The 17974-nt window shown below is 59.1% G+C and overlaps 3 protein-coding genes across 8 annotated transcripts in view; 1 reads left to right on the top strand and 2 right to left on the bottom strand.

Moving 5' to 3' along the window:
* The first annotated feature begins 424 nt into the window (after positions 1–424).
* POLR2I (RNA polymerase II subunit I) lies at positions 425–3418 on the top strand. Of its 5 annotated transcripts, none has more exons than XM_025214289.1 (6): positions 425–615; positions 781–835; positions 1549–1622; positions 1987–2061; positions 2756–2895; positions 3182–3418. In XM_025214289.1, the coding sequence occupies exons 1-5, from the start codon at positions 557–559 to the stop codon at positions 2892–2894; spliced, it is 402 nt and encodes a 133-aa protein (XP_025070074.1). In that variant the 5' UTR covers positions 425–556; the 3' UTR covers position 2895; positions 3182–3418. The 5 variants fall into 5 exon arrangements, with proteins under 5 accessions (XP_025070074.1, XP_025070073.1, XP_025070075.1 ...); XM_025214288.1 differs by having other exon boundaries at positions 427–615; positions 3223–3418; XM_025214290.1 differs by having other exon boundaries at positions 433–615; positions 2844–2895.
* A 4513-nt stretch (positions 3419–7931) lies between these two features.
* OVOL3 (ovo like zinc finger 3) lies at positions 7932–10776 on the bottom strand. Its single transcript, XM_025214303.1, has 3 exons — positions 10426–10776; positions 9623–9806; positions 7932–9252 (listed from the first exon to the last, which is right to left on the bottom strand). Exons 1-3 carry the CDS (start codon positions 10774–10776, stop codon positions 8963–8965), a joined length of 825 nt encoding a protein of 274 aa, XP_025070088.1. The 3' UTR covers positions 7932–8962.
* Positions 10777–15267: 4491 nt separating this feature from the next.
* WDR62 (WD repeat domain 62) overlaps positions 15268–17974 on the bottom strand; it is a 35840-nt gene continuing 33133 nt past the window's right edge. For both annotated transcript variants that reach the window (XM_025214339.1, XM_025214338.1), the window contains one exon: positions 15268–15826. In XM_025214339.1, the coding sequence (XP_025070124.1) occupies positions 15560–15826 (267 nt within the window). In that variant the 3' untranslated portion in view covers positions 15268–15559. The remainder of the gene's footprint in view (positions 15827–17974) is intronic.

The raw sequence follows: 17974 nt of genomic DNA, 5'->3' as shown, positions 1-17974 counted from the left end.
CGCCCGGCCCCCCGCTCCCGCCCGCGGCCCCCCGGGGGGGGGGACGGGGCGCTAAGGCCTGAGGGTCCCCCCCATGGGGGCTGGTCGGTCTCCAAGGTCAGCCTAGGCCAGGCCTGGGGGGGAGGGGGGGGCCTCTGGGACCCTCCCCTTGTCATTCTGATCAATCCCCCCATGATGTCACTGTGTGGTGATGCCACTGCGAGTGGCCTCGTGATGACATCATAGGCCACAGCATCCCAGCAACATCCCTGAGGGTGACGCCATGAGGCAGCCCTTATCACTGACGTCACTGGTGATAGCGGGCGGGGGGGGCGGGCTATCCCGTTGCTAGGAGGCAAGCACCCCGCCTCTGAGGAGAGACGGGCCGGGCGCGTTCGCGCCTCTTTTATCCCTAGCGACTGCCCGTAGCCAGGGCGCAGGCGGGGGACTGAACCGCGCCTGCGCTACACGGCAGCACGAAGCCAGGGCGGAAGACGACGGGGAGCGGGATTGAACAGCGCCTGCGCGGAGCGGGGAACCCGACCTCTACTGCGCCTGCGCAGTGCGGCACGGGGCGATGGAGTCGGACGGCACCTACGAGCCGGGCTTCGTGGGCATCCGCTTCTGCCAGGAGTGGTGCGGGGGGGCGATGGTGGGGCCTGGCGGGGCTGGGATTAGGGCTGTGGGGGAGGGTTATCGGGGGGCTGGTTGGGGGGAGACCCTGCCCCGCTGGGAGGTGGCGCCCAGCGTGCGGCCCCGGGGGGGGGGGCAGCCGGGACTCAGCATACCCCCCCCCCGCAGCAACAACATGCTGTACCCCAAGGAGGACAAGGAGAACCGGATCCTGCTGTACGCGGTGAGCGGCGGGGGGGGGGCCGTGGTGCAGTCGCACCCCACTTGCACTCCTGCTCCATCCAGACATTGCAGCCGGCCGCCTGGGAGGTGCGGTGGCATTTCTATCCCGGCAGTGCGGGGGGGGGAGTCCTTGACGTCGCGGCTCGCTGGATTCCTGCCGCTCTCTTCGCTCCACAGGTGTGGGCCAGGGCCACCCTCTCCCTGGGGCTGGTCTTGGTGTCTCGCGGCTCATAAAAACCTCCCGCCCCGTCCGTCTCCGCCCTCCCCCCGGTCCCCGGCGCGGGCAGGTCTGGTTTTGGACGCGGGAGGTGTCGCTGGTGACGTTACCGCCACGTGTGAAACGGCACCGACTCTTCTGCGGTTAGAAAGAGGCTAGGGGCTGTAGCGCTGCGCTGCGCTGGGGCTGCGTTATTCAGTTTAAGATGAAAGAAAAGACCGGAACGAGCGCTGGGCTGTGAAATAGGAGCTTCGTGACCAGGAGCAGCAAACAGACAGCGAGGACAGGCTAATTTGGGAGAACAAAGGGTGGCTCACTGGTGGAACATCGAGCTCGTTAAGAAGGAGAGGGTCATTAACGCCCGTGGAGCGAGGCGCTCAGAAGGGATTGGGTCGACGACAGTGAACTGCGAGGTCGAGTCCCTCGGTGCTGCCCGACCGGGCACGTTCCCTGCGGCCACGCAGATTCGGGGCTCAGCTCTCTCTCTCTTCCCCCAGTGCCGAAACTGCGATTACCAGCAGGAGGCCGACAACAGCTGCATCTACGTCAATAAGATCACGCACGAAGTGGAGTGAGTGTGGGCGAGAGCGCCCTCCCCTGCCCCGGCACAGCTCCCTGAGCCCGACGCGGGCGCGGCGGCCGAGGGAGCCGGGTTGGGAGCCGGCGTGGTGCGGGTTCGCTCGCCGGGAGGATGGCGTTGGGAGCCGGGAGGCTGCAGTGCTGTGCTGTGGGTGGGAGCGGGTGAGCCGGGCGGAGCCGGGCGCTGGGGAACAGGCCCAGGGAACCCCGCGGCGCCCTCCTCGTGTGATATCTTGCATCAAAACTGGGCCCTTCTCTTGAAAGATCCCGCTTGGTCGAGTTGGGAGACTGGGTGTCTAATTCCTTTGGCCCCGTGCGAGCTCCGAGCCCCTTTTAACCTTGCCTTTCAATTGCAGCGAACTGACCCAAATCATCGCTGACGTGTCCCAGGACCCCACGCTGCCCCGGACGGAGGATCACCCCTGTCAGAAGTGAGTCTCCGAGCATCCGAGAGCCCTTGCAACCCGCACGCTTGTGACCTGCCCCGGAGCCGAGGGTTGTGCTAGAAGCGAAAGCTTAAAATCGGCAGCATCTGAATCGTGGGAGCAGTGTCGGTGGAGGAGCTCTGTGCAGGGGCCGTGTGGCGTCCCTCCAAAACCTGCGCCTTTTTCTGCCCCCGCGGCCCCTCTCGGGGGGGGGGGGGGGTCCCCCGCGTTGGTGGAAATCGGGTTATCGCCTGAACATCTCAAGAGCTCTTTTAATAGAATCAAGCCGTTAGGGGGCCAGGATCAGCCCTGTCCACTTCGTCCTAGATGAGGCAGGCCTCAGCCTCGTTATGGCTCCGGGCTTTCACTTGTTTCTTGGCTACAGCAGAATCGCGGGGCAAGTCTTCTGTGGCAGAGAACGCGGCAAGTCCCCGGCCGGGCAGGAGGGTTTGGACACTTCAGAGTCTTGGAGGAAACCTGTGGGTTGCTCTTGTGGTCTGGCTGTGGTCAGACCCACTGCCTCTCCCTTCTAGCACCCGCGCCCTGCCGCCGTGTGACACAGGCCTGTCCGTCACCTGAATTTCTGTGACCTCTGCCCAGCGGCCGCCAGACCCCCCCCACAGAGATCCACGCTCGGTTGTCAGCGCCCTCCCTCGCCATCTCCGCCCTGCTTGGCTTCCATCAGCTGCTTTGCTTCTAGGCTCCCGCGGGCTTTGGCTGCAAGTCCTGCCCGGTCGGCTCGGACCTGGCGCCCCCGACCTGCTGCTGATCTCGCCCTTCTCTTCCAGGTGTGGACACAAGGAAGCCGTGTTTTTCCAGTCTCACAGTGCACGAGCTGAGGTAAAGCGGGTGTGGGGGGAGCGCGTGGGGGTCTCTTCTGGGCGGTGGGTCCGCTTTTGCTCTGAATCGGGTGCTTAAGAAAAGGCTGTCCAGTTTCTGAGAGGCCAGGCTGTGCCCTCCCTCCAAGCCGTGGGCTTCCTGGTTGCAGCGTGGCACCCCCAGGAAGCAGGAGGGAAGGGGGAGGCAAGACGTGGGTAGCAGCAGACACCAGAGCCGGTGGGGGCCCGTGAGCTGCAGTACATCCGTGTAGGCCCCGGCTGGAAGGTGAAGCTCCGTTGCCTTCTAGCCACGATTCCTTCTCAGTCGCCGCGTCCTCCGGTCTCCTAGGACGCCATGAGGCTGTACTACGTGTGCACCGCTCCCCACTGCGGCCACCGCTGGACCGAGTAGACGGCTGGCGTTGGAAGGCAGCGGTCTTCATCGTCTGAATCTCCGGGTCCCTCGTGGAGCGCCCTCGGCACGCTTCTCGGACTTGAGTTGGGTGCATTTAGTTAATTAAAAGGTTTTCTATTTTTTCACGTGACGCTGGTGTTTCTACGGCCTGTTCTGAGGCTGCATCTCGGCGTCCTCTGGGCTGGGAAGGGGCCTCAGCAATACGCTCCCTGCATCGCCTGTAGTCGACTGGGTTCTTCCGTCGCGGGTTCAGCTACTGCAGGCTGGCTTTCTACCCAGGGTAAGAGCGTACAAATGGACAGCAGACACGCTGTGAATTTCTGCTCCCCTTTTACCCCCCTATAGCTGGTCCATGTGCATTTACTCTCCGAAGCCCAGGCTCCTGGGGTGGGGGGGCATCTAACAGCCCCAAAGCTGCCCCGTTCTCTGTATAGTGCGTGTGGCCTGGGCTGGCCTCTCAAGGGGTCGAAGCAGTAGAAACTCAGCCATGAAAGCAACTTAGCTTTGGATGGGAACAAAGCATGGATCTGACTTGAAATGGGGACCGCCGGATGCCCTGTTTTTGGCAGGAGGTGGAGTAGCTGGAGACGCTTATAAAAGCCATGAGCAGGCAAGCAGAACCATTCCTTCGGCCTTTCTACCATATTTTCCTAGCGTACTATGTGCATCATTCCCCCCCCCCCCAAGAAATATCAGGCCTTCAAAATTGGAGGAAGCTGTACTTGCTGCCCCCCACCCCCCAAATAGAAGCATGGAGACACTGTGCAGCAAGACAGCTGCCAGCTTCTCCGGGGCAAGGTGGGGGTGGGGCCTGGTGTTGTCCTCCCAGCTGTTCTCAAATTGGTGATGGGTTTCAGCCGAGCGGACGAAGCCTGTTCGAGATGAGTGTGGGTGCGAAGGGGTGAACGTGGATTTCACCCCCCGCCCGCTGGCCCAGGAAGCAGCAGGCAGCCCTCCCTCCCCCAGCGCCGCGCCGCGCCGCGCCCCCAGGCTCCTGTTCTGCTGCATTCTGAACCAGCGTCGCCAAGAGAGGGTGGGTCTTGGCAGCGTGTGATTTCATAGACATAGACCTTCGAGCTGGAAGGGACCTTGGGAGATCATCGAGTCCAGCCCCCGCCCCAGGGGCAGCAAGTCAGCTGGGATCATAGGATCCCAGCAAGATAAACATCCAAATGTGTCTTGAGGGCATTCAGAGTAGGTGCGTGAACCACCTCCGGCGGCAGGCTGTTCCAGGGACCTTGGGGGCTCGGACAGGAAAGAAATTCTTCCTTTCGTCCAGCCTGAAACAGCCAAACACCCCTGATAAACTTATAGGTGGCCACCAGATCGCCCCGAGCCTGTGCTTTTCCAGGCTGAAGAGTCCCGTGGCTCTCGGCCTCTCATCATAAGGCCTGCTTCCCTGACCTCTGACCATGTGCGTGGCTCTTCTCTGCACCCTCAAGCTTCTCCACGTCCTTCCTGAATTGTGGAGCCCAGAACCGGACGCAGTACTCCAGCCGCGGCCTCACCACAGCTGAGTACAGGGGGAGAATGACGCCCCAGGATTTGCTTGAGAAGCATCGATGGATGCAAAAGCCAGCGTTTTGCTCATTTTACTGGCCGCAGCATCGCTGTAACAGGTACACGATCTGGGCCGCCCTTAATGTGGCCCACACACCTGGCTCTGGGGCAACCGCCTGCCATGCCTTGTTGTTAATTAATTAATCGGTGTTAATTAGCAGGAGGCTGCCCTGGTACTGCCCCGCTGCCAGGGGGCGCTATCTGCGGCTCCTTTCCTCCCCAGTACCGCAGCCCAAGCCTCGCAGATGTTAACTCAGGTCTATCCCTGTCTTGGCCCCTTCCTCTTCTCTCTGGGCCTTCTCAAGTGTTGCTAATGCCCTCTCCTGGGGCTCCCTGTGCCCAACTTGGGCTTCCTAGTGATGCTGCCCCCCCTATCTGGGGCTCGCCGTGCCCACACTTGGGCTTCTTAATAGCGTTGCCCCCGCCTGGGGCGCTGTGCCCACACTTGGGCTGGGGTCCTCACCCCTGCTGTGAGTCCCCTACGAGGCCTCCTCCCACCCCTAATAGCCTCACCCAAACCACCGGTCTTGTAACAACCCTGGGCTGTCACATAAATTGAAGCCGCCTGGCTAAAACAACATTGCTGCAGCCTCGAGAGCTGCCATACGCTGTACCTGCGGTCAGGCTTCTTCCCGTAGCCCGGCTTAGGGAGCTCCTGCCTCTCTGGCTGCGGGCAGGGGACTGCCTCCGGCCTCTGCTCCTGGGCTTTATAAGGGTCAAGCCCTGCCCCTTCTGGTCAGCTGACCTTCCCTGGTTGCCCCGGCAACCCGCAGCTGGGCTCCTTCCTGAGCAGGTTCCCCTCCTCAGGCGCAGCGCACCTCCGTGCCCTGTGACAATCGCGCGGCAGGCTCGTGTCCATCCTGTGGTCAGTCCTGACCCCCAAGCCTCTTTCTGCCATCGTGCCAGCCGGCGCAGCACTGCCCAGCCTATACCAGGCTCGTGTCCATCCTGTGGTCAGTCCTGACCCCCAAGTCCCTTTTGTGCATAGTGCCAGCCAGCGCAGCACTGCCCAGCCTGTACGCGTGCTGCGGGTTTTCCCTCCCAAGGTGGAGAGCCGTGCATTTTTCGGTGTTGAACACCATCAGGCTCTCGTCCGCCCGTTTCATGAGCCTGTCCAGGGCAGCCTGGATCGCCCTCCTGTCCTCACGTGTGGACGCTTTGCCCCAAAGCTTGGTGTCATCGGTGAACTTGGCCAGCCCGCTCCTGACTCCAATGTCCACATCATTAATGAAGATGTTAAATAGTGTAGGCCCGAGGACAGAGCCTTGAGGGACCCCACTGGTCACCACCTGCCACGATGACTGGCTTGTGTCAAACACCCCCCCGGGTCCAGCCACGATTCCCAGCCAGCGGATCGTGGTGAGGCCGAGGCCGCAGTTGGCCAGTTTCGCCAAGAGGTGATCGTGGGACACCAGATCGAAGGCTTTTTTTAAAGTCAAGATATATGACATCAATCTCTTCTCCCTTGTCCAGGCGATCGGTCGCCTGGTCGTAGAAGGAAATGAGATTGGTCAGGCACGACCTACCTGCGACAAACCCGTGCTGGCCATCCCTCAGGATGCTGCCGTCAGACAGTCTGTTAAGAACGGCCTCTTTGATAATCTTTTCCAAGACCTTCCCCGGGATAGCGGTCAGGCTGACGGGCCGGCAGTTTGCCAGATCCACTTCCCTCCCTGCCTTGAAGACAGGCCCCACATTGCCCTTCTTCCAGTCTTCGGGCACTTCACCAGAGCGCCAGGAGCTCTCGAAGACCCGTGCCAGGGCTGGGCTATGATGCTCGCCAGCTCCTTGAGCACCCTGGGGTGATACATGAGAAAATAAGGTACTCAACAGAGATCTGTATTTAACTACAGGGCAGGAAATAGCATTTCCTTATCATTAGGCAAAGCATGTATTACTGCATCACTGACGACACCGGTTGCATCACGCCCCTGCCCTGCAGTCGCAGGCGTGGGGAAGAGTTCTTGCAAACCAGCCACGTGCATAATTTCTATTTACACCTTTGAAAATCTTCCCCCAGGTGCCTCCTTCAACCTCAGCACCTCTTGCACTTAGCAGACGGCTCAAGCCAGCACATAACCAATGCCCAGTTCATAGAAAATTCAGGTTGAAGGGAGCTCAGGAGGTCACTAGTCCAACCCCCTGCTCCACGCAGGACCAGCCCCGGCTACATCATCCCAGCCAGGGCTTTGTCTACCCGGGTCTTCAACACCTCCAAGGATGGAGAGTCCACCACCTCTCTGGGTAACTTGTTCCAGTGCTCTACTATTCTCCTAGTGAGAAAATTCTTCCTAATATCCAACCTCAACTTCCCTTGCTGCAGCTTGAGCCCATTGCTCCTTCTGCCATCTGCCCCCACTGAGACCAGCCCAGCCCCATCCTCTTTGCAGCCCCCCTGCAGGGAGGTGAAGGCTGCTGTTCAATCCCCCTCGGTCTTCTCTTCTGCAGACTCAATCAGCCCCGGTCCCTCAGCCTTTCCTCACAATGTCCCCTAGACCCCCAACCCTTTTTGTTGCCCTCCGCTGGACTCTCCCCTTTGTCCACGTCCTTTTGGTAGCGGGGGCCCCACGACTGGACCCAGTTCTCAGCACCTAGGTCACAAGCCGCGCAAGCGGGGGGGCTCTGCAGAGGTCAGAGTCCAAGACCGTGCTCCGGGTACTATCGGCCCTGTCCGAATCCTCCTAGACCAGAACAAACCTTCTTGCTTGAAAACTATCGGGCCCCAAAACCCAGAGAACACCTCTGCTTGCTCTGGGTAAAGCCCAGGGCTCTGCTAACGTCCTGCCACCGCAGGGCAAGACCCTGAGTAGGGGGACAAGACCCTCCAGGTTTTAGTCCCAGCAGGAGCATGAGCACAGCACAAACCCAATCTCCAGCCCCGACAGCTCGGAGAGCCGCTGTAGCAACAGGAGGGGAAAAAAATCCCTTCCCAGGCCCGTGTGGCAACCAGCGAAGCCCAGAAGCCTGGGAGAGCCAGACCCTCCCCTCCGCCCCGCAGACACGGTGCCTGTTAGGACACTGGATTCCTCCCGGGACAAAGCCGTTTATTCCAGGAACCTACACAAGTACAAACCCACTGTCCCACTTTAAGCGCCCGTGAAGTATCCAGGAGAACAGATCGCGACTAATTCCAGGTACCTGCTATTCTCTCCAAGAGGGGAGGGGGCTCCCATCACAAAATCCTGGAGCTGTGGGGCTGGAAGGGACCCCCTGCCTGAGGCGGGGCCAGCCCTCTCCGAACCAGCCCAGCCAAGGGTCTGTTCAACCTGCCCCTTGACACCTCTGGGGATGGGGACTCTGCCACCGCCCTGCGCAGCCAATGCTCGATGGTGCTCAGAGTCGGGACGTGCCTCCTCTCCAGCCTCAGTTTCCCCTGCTGCAGCTTAAACCCATTGCTCTCAGTCCTGTCCCTGATGGGCAGAGAAAAAAACCCATCTCCACCCTCTCTGTCATCACCCCAAGGCTGGTAAAAATGCCCCCTCGGTCTCTTCTCCAGACTCAATCCCCCTGAGCTCTGCCAGCTTTCCCCCTCAGCCCCTGGTCATTTTTGTCTCCCGGACTCTTTGCAACCCATGCACCTCCACCTTGAAGGGTAGGGAGAAGGGCTCGGGGTCAAACTGGCACCCTAGCTGGGGTCAGGAAGGAATTTTACCCCATGGTCAGACTGAGGCGGATGGAAGAGGGGGTTGCCTTCCTCTGTAGCAGGGAGCCTGGCCCTCTACCTAGGATCTCGAGTACTGCCAGCCCTTTGAAGGAGCAGCACATTAGCTGCCATAGTTGCCCTGCTTTACCAGGGCACATCTACGCTGCATTGGGGTCGATACGAGTCTGATGCAGAGGTCAGATGAGGGCTGGTTTGGACGGGGCTGACCCTGCCTCCGGGTCAGCCCAGAGGGCTGACAGCTCCCGCTGCCCCGTTCCTCCAAAACTGTGTCCGGTCCCCTGGTGAATCTGGCTGAACTCTCCTGCCTGGGAGCCACAAGCTCCCCCCTTCCATCCCACACCGGGGGAAAAAAAATGGTCTTTGTGCTCGTTTTAAACTGACGACCCGCTCGTTCCATTTCGTGACCCCGAGTTTCGGGGCAGGGCAGCACCCCCCCCCGCTACCCTAGCTTCAAGCGTAGAAGCCACTGGGATAAAGCAGGAACCGGAGGCTGCCGGGGGGGGGCCCTGCCCGCTTGTGGGGCATCACGGGGCCGGTGGGGTGGGCGCGGCGCAGGTGGCCGTGGTAGTCGGGCCCGGCGGTGCAGGTGAAGCCGCAGGCCTCGCACACGTACAGCTTGGCGCGCCGCTCCCGGTAGCCGTAGGCCTGGGGCTGCCCGTGGATCTTGCGCAGGTGGGACTCCAGAGAGCAGCGCTGCGTGAAGGCCTTCGCGCACAGGTGGCAGCGGTAGGGCCTGATGCCTGCGGAGGTGGGGAGAGGAGGGGGAACGGGGTCAGTGGTGTGGGTGCCCCACCTGCCCAGGGGGAGGCTGACATGACCCAGCTGCAGACCCAACTCACACCGTCCTGGCTCCCAACACCCATCTCCCTCCGCCCGTCCTTGCTACCGACAGATCGCCCCTTCTTACGCAGCCGCAGGAAGACCCCAGGAGTCCAGGCTCTTATGGGCCTCACCGGCTCTGCCTCTGCTTAATACGTGGTCCCCCTCTCAGCTGGGGGCAAGGACCCAGCAGTCCCGACTCCTACGGCTCCCCATCCCCTGCTCGCTGGACGGCCCTCCTCTGCCCCGACCAGGGGGAAGGACTCGGGTGTTCGAGCCCCTGGGCCTCACCGGTGTGCGTCCGCATGTGCCTCTTGAGGTCAAAGGTGTCGTTGAAGCCCTTCGTGCAGCACGGGCACCGGTGCCGCTTGACGGGGCTGTGGCACTTGGCGTGGCGGGTCAGCAGGCGCTGGAGGGGGAAGGCCTTGGTGCACACCCCGCACCGGAAGTCCCCGCGCCATTGGGGGCTGCTGTCCTGCTGGGAGAGAGAAGGGGGCAGGATGTAGCCTTTGGGGTAGTGCCAGGGGCAGATCTGGGGGGGCGGCATGGTGCAGTTGCACCCCTGTTTGATTCCAGCACCACACGGGAGCCCTGGAGAGAGGTGCTCTCCCAGGCTATGCCACTGCCCTGCTGGGGGCCCCGGGGCAAGTCAGTGCTCCTTGTCTCAGTCCACCCCCCATGTAAGAAACAGGGAAACTGAGGCAGAGTTGCAGAGTCAAAATCTCTGGCTGAAAGGCACCACGTGACTGCAAACCCAGCATCCTGGCGGTCACAATTCTAGCTCCCTGCAATCCCTTCCCGGGTGGCTTCAGCCAGGGACAGACTTCACTCCCCACCCGGCTGTCACCAGCTGCCCTATCCTACCCCAGAGGCAGCTGCATCCTAGCCAGCGAGTGGGAAGCTCTGGGCAAAATGCTTTTCGGCTGAAAGGTGCTGGAGCAGGGGGGCGCTTGGCCCTCACAAGCCCCGGAGGGCAATTCCCCTCCCAAACACCGAGCTTCCAGACCTCAGCTCTAACCCCCTAGACCCCACTCCCCTCCCAGAGCCCGCACAGGCCCCAGGCGTCCGGGCCCACGGCTCCACCCAGGCCTGACCTTTGCTAGAGGCTTGTCCGAAGCTTCGGAGGTCGGCACAACGGGACCAGGCCTCCGGCTGTTGCTTTCTCCTGCCTCATCCCAGATGCTCCTGTCCTGAGCGAGGGTCCCGGAGAACAGGCTGAGCCCTGTGAAGGAGAGCCCAGCTGAGGCAAAGGAGCCCCCAGACCGTACTGGGGACTCCTGCCCTGAGACCTGGGTGTTTTGGGTGGGGCGGGGCGGAGGGGCAGTGGGTAAGGGATCAATGAGGGGGTGGCGTGTACAGGTGATGGGATACAGGGGAGCAGGGGTGGTTATGGAGGGGGTGTGGCGGGGGTCTGGGGGCAGGTGTGACCTGGACAAACCACCCATCACCCCTGGATCTAGACAGGTCCCAGGGACTTGCCTCTCTTCAACCCACTTGCCTGGGGTTAGGCCCCCACCCCGATTGAGATGCCAGCCTGGCCGCTGCCCTGGGAAACACCGCCCCCCGCCCTTCTTCCCCACCCTAGGTCTGCCCCAGCTGGGCGTAACGCCCGGGGAAGTGGGGCACCTACCTGGGACGTAGGCATCGCCCCGGAGACAGTCCACCAGCGCTCCCCAGTCCCGAGATCCCAGCACGGGCGCCCGCCGCCTTCTCACCAGGAAAGCCCTGGGCATGGCAGAGCCCTACAGACCAGCCTGGGCGAGACTCCAGGCAAACGCGGTGTCTACGCGGGCAGGCAGCGCTGCGGGGCCTTGCGATCGCGAGCCCGGGACCCGCGTGGAGCACCGTCAACCTCCGAGCTCTCCCGGCAGCGAGAGGGTCCTTGTGCTGCCCGCCGGGAGGTACCGCTGTCACGCCAGGGACGCGGGAGAACTCTGCACCCGTCCCTCCCGCTCTAGCCACTACCCCACAACACCGCTCAGGCTCCTCATCGCCCGGGTCTAACCCAGGAAAGCGCAGAGCAAGGAAAAACCCCGAGCCCTAGACATGCTCTGCCTGTCTCACCCTCCCCTGGCAGGTGGGGAAACTGAGGCAGGGAGTCTATTGCATCTGCTCCAAATCACACAGCACAGTGGCGGTCGGGGGGAAAGCTGGCTGTAAAGCCCCAGCACCTAGCTCCAGGCCCCTCCCAGGCAAATCTCATCCTGCGACTCCGTGCCCAGCCACTTTATACGCGCAGATTTGAATGGCCCGGGCGGGCTGTGAATAGGGGCCTCGGCGCTTTGCATATGCTGTACCCTGCACTGCAAACACCGCCACGGCCTCCATCCTCTTCATGCAAATCTCCGTGCAGCGGGGCGGACGGTTACCTCCCTTTGTCGGCCGGCTTGGTTCAAACCCGGCTAAGTGCTAAGTGCGGTTCCCTGGGCGCAGGACCCCCACTGGGTCTGCTGCGGTGTTTCTCAGGCTTGTCCTGGGGTCTAAAGCGACTCAGTGGCAGAGCCGAGATATGAACCCAAAAAGCTCATGCTCTCACTACTGGGCCGCCCTTCCTTGACCTCCAGCTGAGCCAGGTTGTAGTCGGCAAAACCTCGATACAAGGACGGTCATCCAGTAGGTCGGGGAAGAACGCATGTGGAACGTGGGCGACTTACCATCACCATCTCAGGAGCCTGGAGGGATATCACCAACGAGGCCCTTGGAAAATCCAATGGGAAGGTGGATGTACGAACACTCGCGTCCTTACCAAAGCCAACGTTACCAGCACGGAGCCGGCGATTCTCAAGCACCAACTCGACTGGACCGGCTGCCACATGTGGGCGGCCGGCACCTCTCACGCACCACCTCGACTGGACGGGCTGCTACATGTGGGCGCCCGACACTCAAAACGAGCGCTTTACTCCCAGCTTGAGACCCAGCGGTGGCTGGAGGCGTCGAAGGCACGGCGTCGAGAGCTGCGAGGAGCTGGCTGCCGAAGGCACCGCAACCCCAACCAAGCGGCAGGCTGCTTCGAGGGAGAGCGCGTTGCCCTCACAGCACAGAAGAGCGAGCAGAGGAAGGAAGAAGTCGAGGAATGCCTCCCCCCTGTGAAAAGACCTGCAACTCCCCGGGTGGATCTACGGCTCGAGGGCTGGACTCAATGAGCCATGGCAGAAATCACCCTCCAACTGAGGGATTGCCGATGGAGGCAGGGAAGCCGGCGGCGACGAAGAGGTCCATCTGACTTCCACCTGTTTGACTGAAGACAAGGCAAATAGTTCTGGAAGGAAGGAGGCATCGGTTCATGGCTCCCTCCCCTTGCCTCTCTTGCCTACCCATCGTGAGGACAGCGTGCTTGAAATGGTTGATGCCTTGTTGTACTTAGCGGCGCCGCAGGGGATGATTCAGTGCTCGTCTCCCAGGCACTGGCTGCAGGTCGGGGGGGGCTTTAAGCCTCCCCCGCAAGGGTGTTGGCTTCAGCCCAGGCTGGGGATAGGACTGGGCTGTGCCAACGCTCCCACTGGCACCAACCCTGCAGGGGCCTGGCAGGGCCCCTCTGCTCAGGCATATTGGGGGTCAGAAAGGGATTTCCCCCCATGGTCAGATTGATACAGGCTAGGGGGAGGCTGCCTTCCTCTGTCCTGGGGCACAGCCTGGGCCTGGGATCCCTCGAGCGTCTATTAACCACCTTTTACAGCAGCTGGACATTGGCTGCCATGGTCCTGCTGCTTTCCCTGTGGCCGGTTCGGGTGCGATGTCTGGTCTACCGGGGTTGACGATCATTTTGCTAAGAGTTTAGATGCTGGATTTGTCTGGGCTGGTTTGGACGGGGCTGATCAGCTGTGGCCCCTGGAGGTCCCTTCCGGCCCCATGTGTCCTTGAATCTCTTCGTTTGTGCACCTCTAGGGTGGTGACCATTGGCGAGCTGGGAGTACAGGACCTGTTTCAGGATGCCGGTCATCATGTCCTGTCCTACCAAGCTGTAGGCTTGCAGCGCAGGTCCCAGACCAGCCGAAGCGGGTGCTGGATCCAGCATACAGGGGGTGGGTGGACTGTCGGCCCAATCCAGCCCCTGGACTTGTTCCCTGACCTGTGGAACTAGGTTATTCTGATGTGCCCTGCCTCCCCCGCATCCCACGCAAGCATCAGATGGAGGCAGTAGGGGCTGAGAGGCACTCACAAGGCCTCAGAAGGGGGAAAAGGAGAGATCAAAAACGGTCCCTCCCATCCCAAAAGATCATCCACGGATCCATTGGGCTCGCTGGCTCTGCGGTGCTGGGACAGAAGCCAAGAACACCCTGCTTGGCTCCAGGGGAGGCGTCCTCCGCCCCCCTAGACAGACGCATCCCTCAGGCTCTTTGTTAATCAAATCAAGGGCAAACGCCCAGAAATCAAACTGCTCGCAAAGCTGTCCGGGGGAACAGGGTTATTCAAATCCAGCCCGTGGAGAGGGGATATGGAAATGCAGGGCTGTTTGAAATCAAAAGGATTTGCTTTGTATCCGCTCAGGGTCTTGGCAGGGAGCTCAGAACTGTGGCTGGGGACCAGTCCCTCCCAGTATCGCCGGTCTACACCGAGCTGGGCTCTCTGCCCGTCTCAGGCTAACCCCCTGGACCAGATCAGGAGGGGCCAGTCTTCCGCAATGGGAGTACCAGAGCCAGCCCCGATCACGTCTGCAGCCTGGATTCTTCTCTCAGATCACAGGAGAAGAGAAGTGGGGCTGCAAGGGACCTCCAGCGCCGATCTAGGCCCCGGGACCAGTTTCAGTCTCTGGCTTATCTGAACCTACCAAGTTTTGCTGGCAGCATCTCACCCGTTACCGGCTAGCTCTATTCAGGCCTGCTGCCCACAACTGCCTGCGGTCTCTGTTAAATGGTGGTAACTCCAGGCCCCGTCTGCATTCTTCAGTATCTGTCCTATCAGACGACACGCGCCCATGCCCGCCAAGATCACGCAGCACCCCTCGTCACTCAGCACAAGGGTACACGCAGGAGGCACGACCACCACAAATCACAGCCTTCTGCAACCAGTCGAGTCCCACGGCCACCGTTTATCCCTAGAGCAAGCAAAATGCCACGCGAGCGGTACCCATACAGGTGCAATTCTGGAAACCTGCCGAATGGTTTTATGTCAATCGTTACGCTTCCGTGCCTCAGTTTCCCTTCTGACCTGTAAAACGGAGACAGTTGTGGGACCTGTTTCAGCTCCCAAAACAGATCTCGTACTCCCAACCCACTGCTCTAAAGGTGGGAGGAAGAGATTCAAGGTGCATCCTGGAAGGCTAGTCTGAAAAAACCCGCAATATTAACATCAATACCTGGGAGACTAAAGTGCCAAACTGTCCCGAAAAGTGCCATGATGTAGGACAAGGCAGCAACTGTTTTGAGCAAACTCAGCTCGCGATGGAGGCAGATCAACAAGAGAAACGAAGCTACGACCTGACGTCACCAGGATCCACTGCTTCCTCCTGGGACTACTCATCATGACAGCAGTCAAATGTGGATCTTGTATCGGCCGCCTCCGTCGCCTCCACTCAGTGATGACTCCCCTATTTGTGGGAAGGCTGTCATCCTCGCATTGAGAGGCTGCCATTGAAAATGGAGGTATAATCAAAGCCTCTTTGGAAAGTGTTTGGGGATCTTGACACAGCACCAGAGTCTACATTGGGCTACAGAGCAGCCTCCAGATGGGTCACCATCTCCATCATACGTGGGCAGGTCTAGAGCTGAAAGACTCCGATTTCCTATCTCCAGAGCCATTCAGTCCCCAACGTTTATTTGCCAAAGCCAAACATCAATGCCATCATGGGTCACCCTGTCTGCTAATTGCCTTGGTATTGAAACTCTCTAGCTGGTGCCCACAGGGGTGGGGAGATCAAGACAAGATCATTATAACGACCGACTGTTTCTTTCTAGCTACTGGCTCCTGAAGCAGGAAGAGCCGTTCACTCATTTGGGTAGGAACACGTTTATTTTAAAGAGGCCTGGGAAACGGCCAGGCTCTAAAATCAAAAACTCTTCCATTGGAGAGTTCAAACACCAGCTCACAAATGCATCAACATAAAAATAAGAACAGGTTGGAAGAGAGAGAGAAGTCAGGGCCTTGTTTCTGATGCTGCCATCCGAGTTTTCTTCCAAAAATACAGGGGAAGAAGAGATGCTCACAGCAGTCGGAGGTAGAGACCAACATTTAAAACTCACGTTTCAAGCTCCACTAGAAAAAGCCACCCACAGACCTGTCTGCTGTCTCTCAAACCACCTCTGGTTTGTTACTGTCGTCGAGTTTTTTCTGGACCATTCTCACCAACGACTCCGAATAATATGTCAGGAGAGAAAGCATCTCATTGTCATGGGGACCTTTGAGAGGAGGGAAGGGGCTCTCTGTAGCCGTGGCAACATCGACATGGGTTTTGACCCTTCGGGAATCCAGTTCGGTTTTCATCCAGCAGAAAGTGCTGGCGAGGAGGGGCTGGATCTGGAGCTGTTCGTCCTCAGTGGATTCTTTGGAATAAGCCACCTATAAAAAGAAGGCAGGGACTCGGGACACTGTACCCTCACATACCACGTGCCCCCCAAAAAGACATGTGCCCTGTTTTTGGGAAGAATAAAGGTGCTGGGGCCTGTTTTTGGCAGAATAAAGAAAAAAAAAGATTTTTCCCAAGTTATGTCCACAGACAGCAGGAGAAAGAACATGAAAACTGCCATGGACTGGGTAAGACTAAGGGTCCGCCTTGCCCAGTCTCCCGTGTCGCGCAGCAGCAGAGAGCGGAGCTGGAAGGGGGAGTGAACTGGGTCTGAGCAGGGTTTTTCCCCCCCTCTTCCTCTCTCCCTTGCAGCCTCCAAGTCCAGGAAGTTCTGATGCCGAGGCCGTGCCCCACGCTCAACAGCTCCCAATGCCCCTTTCCTCCAAGAATGTCTCCAATCCCTTTTTAAATCTGGCTAAACTCTGCTTCTCCCACACCTGGTGGCCACGAGCTCCCCACTTCATTCCACGCCGGGTGGAAATGAACGTCCTTGAGTTTGTTTTATACGGACCGTCTTCTACTTCCACGTTGTGACCCCTTGTTCTTGTCTGCTGAGACAGGCAAGAATCAATCCCTACCGACTTTCTCTTCCCCACTTTACATTTTGTAAACCCTTGTCCCGTCTCCCACCCTTTCTATACTGAACAGGCCAGGCCTCTTTAGCTGCTCCTCAAAGGGAAGCCCCTTCATAGCACTGATCATTCTTGTTGCCCTTCTCTGGACCTTCTCTATGCATTTAAAACAGTGGTTCTTCACCTTTCCATACTCCAGCCTCCCCCTTCGTTAGACTTCAGCCTCACTCTTCCCACTTCGAAAAATGCCAGCTCTTTGCTTTCACTTGTTTCTTGACTACAAAAAAAAAATCCTAGACTAATTCTTCCATTGCAAACAATTCAGCTAGCTCCTTCAGGGCAGGAGAGTTTGGACACTCTGGATTCCCATTGGAAATCTCTGGGTTTATCTTACAAATCATACGCAGGCATCTGCACACCTAGCAATGGGGTCTTACAAAAGTGCCCGTTAAAAAGCCAGAGCACACCTAGCAATGGGGTCTTACAAAAGTGCTTGTTAAAAAGCCAGCCCCGCCCCAAGTGCAGTGGGCACCCCAGCTTTCAATGGGAACTGAGTGCCTAACTCACTCAGCTGCTCCTGCAAATCCTACCTAGGTGCTTTTGCAGATCTGGACTGAGACTAGTCACAAACATGCGACTCTGCCCAGTGGAGATGTCCCAAAGCCATGCAGTTATCAGGGTGGGGACTGCAGCACACCCAGATTGAATGCAGTGGGACAGGGACATCAAAGCCGCTGCTTAGCCCCTTGCTCAAGACGGCAGTTTCAGCAGTGGGAGAGGAATGCAAGAACTGAGTGGGTGCTTGTTGCTAGATCACTGCAACTCCAGGCCTCTGTGGAGCAACCAGAGGGATGGCAGAGAGGCAGGTTGCCACAGACCTGCCTACAAGAAGATTCATAGTAGAACATAGGTATAGCAATGCCGAGATTGGCCCCGACCAGCGGGCAACTGTCTGTCCACTGATCACCACGTTCATAGGAAGGTACGGCTGGAAGGGACCTCAGGAGATCATCTGGTTCAGCCCTCTGCTTAGGGGAGGGTCATCCCTGCCTAAAACCAGCCCAGCTACTGTCTCCATAGAGCTGGTCATCTCTGAAGATTTCTAGTGGGGGCTAAACTATCATCTAGACATCACAAGTTGGGCTGGTCCACGTGAGGCCTCCCCAGTGTTGAACACAGTGGAAGAATCACTGCGAGTCACGGCCCTGTTAACACAACCCAGGATGTTGTTAGCTTTTTTTTTTTTTTTTTTTTGCAACAAAAGAGTGTACTGTTGGCTTGTGTTCAGCTAATGCTCCACTAGAGCTGTAATACCCCGGTCCTTCATCGCAGTACTGCAGCCCAGCCAGTCATTCCCCAAGCTGGACTTCATAGATTGTCGAGTCGGAAGGGACCACAATGGATCATTGTGTCCGACCCCCTGCCCCTGGCAGGAAAGAGGACCGAGGTCAGATGACCCCAGCCAGGTGACTATCTAGCCTCCTCTTGAAGACCCCCAAGCTAGGTGATAGCACCACCTCTCTTGGAAGCCCATTCCAGATCCTGGCCACCTTGACTGAAAAATTTCTT

Source organism: Alligator sinensis, unplaced genomic scaffold, assembly GCF_000455745.1.
Source record: "Alligator sinensis unplaced genomic scaffold, ASM45574v1 scaffold107_3, whole genome shotgun sequence".
Lineage (NCBI taxonomy): Eukaryota > Metazoa > Chordata > Crocodylia > Alligatoridae > Alligator > Alligator sinensis.
Note: the sequence above shows the minus strand (reverse complement) of the source record. Positions and strands in the feature narration are given on the sequence as shown.

Bases quoted from the DNA above. Each gene is read 5' to 3' on its own strand.
- OVOL3 (XM_025214303.1), bottom strand. From the start codon at position 10,776: ATGGGTGGTTTGTCCAGGTCACACCTGCCCCCAGACCCCCGCCACACC. The intron at 9,807-10,425 runs GTCAGGCCTGGG...CTCTCCCAGCAG, and splicing joins CGGACAAGCCTCTAGCAAAG to GACAGCAGCCCCCAATGGCG. The intron at 9,253-9,622 runs GTGAGGCCCAGG...CCACCTCCGCAG, and splicing joins GCACATGCGGACGCACACCG to GCATCAGGCCCTACCGCTGC.
- POLR2I (XM_025214289.1), top strand. From the start codon at position 557: ATGGAGTCGGACGGCACCTACGAGCCGGGCTTCGTGGGCATCCGCTTC. The intron at 1,623-1,986 runs GTGAGTGTGGGC...TTTCAATTGCAG, and splicing joins AAGATCACGCACGAAGTGGA to CGAACTGACCCAAATCATCG. The intron at 2,062-2,755 runs GTGAGTCTCCGA...CTTTGCTTCTAG, and splicing joins GAGGATCACCCCTGTCAGAA to GCTCCCGCGGGCTTTGGCTG.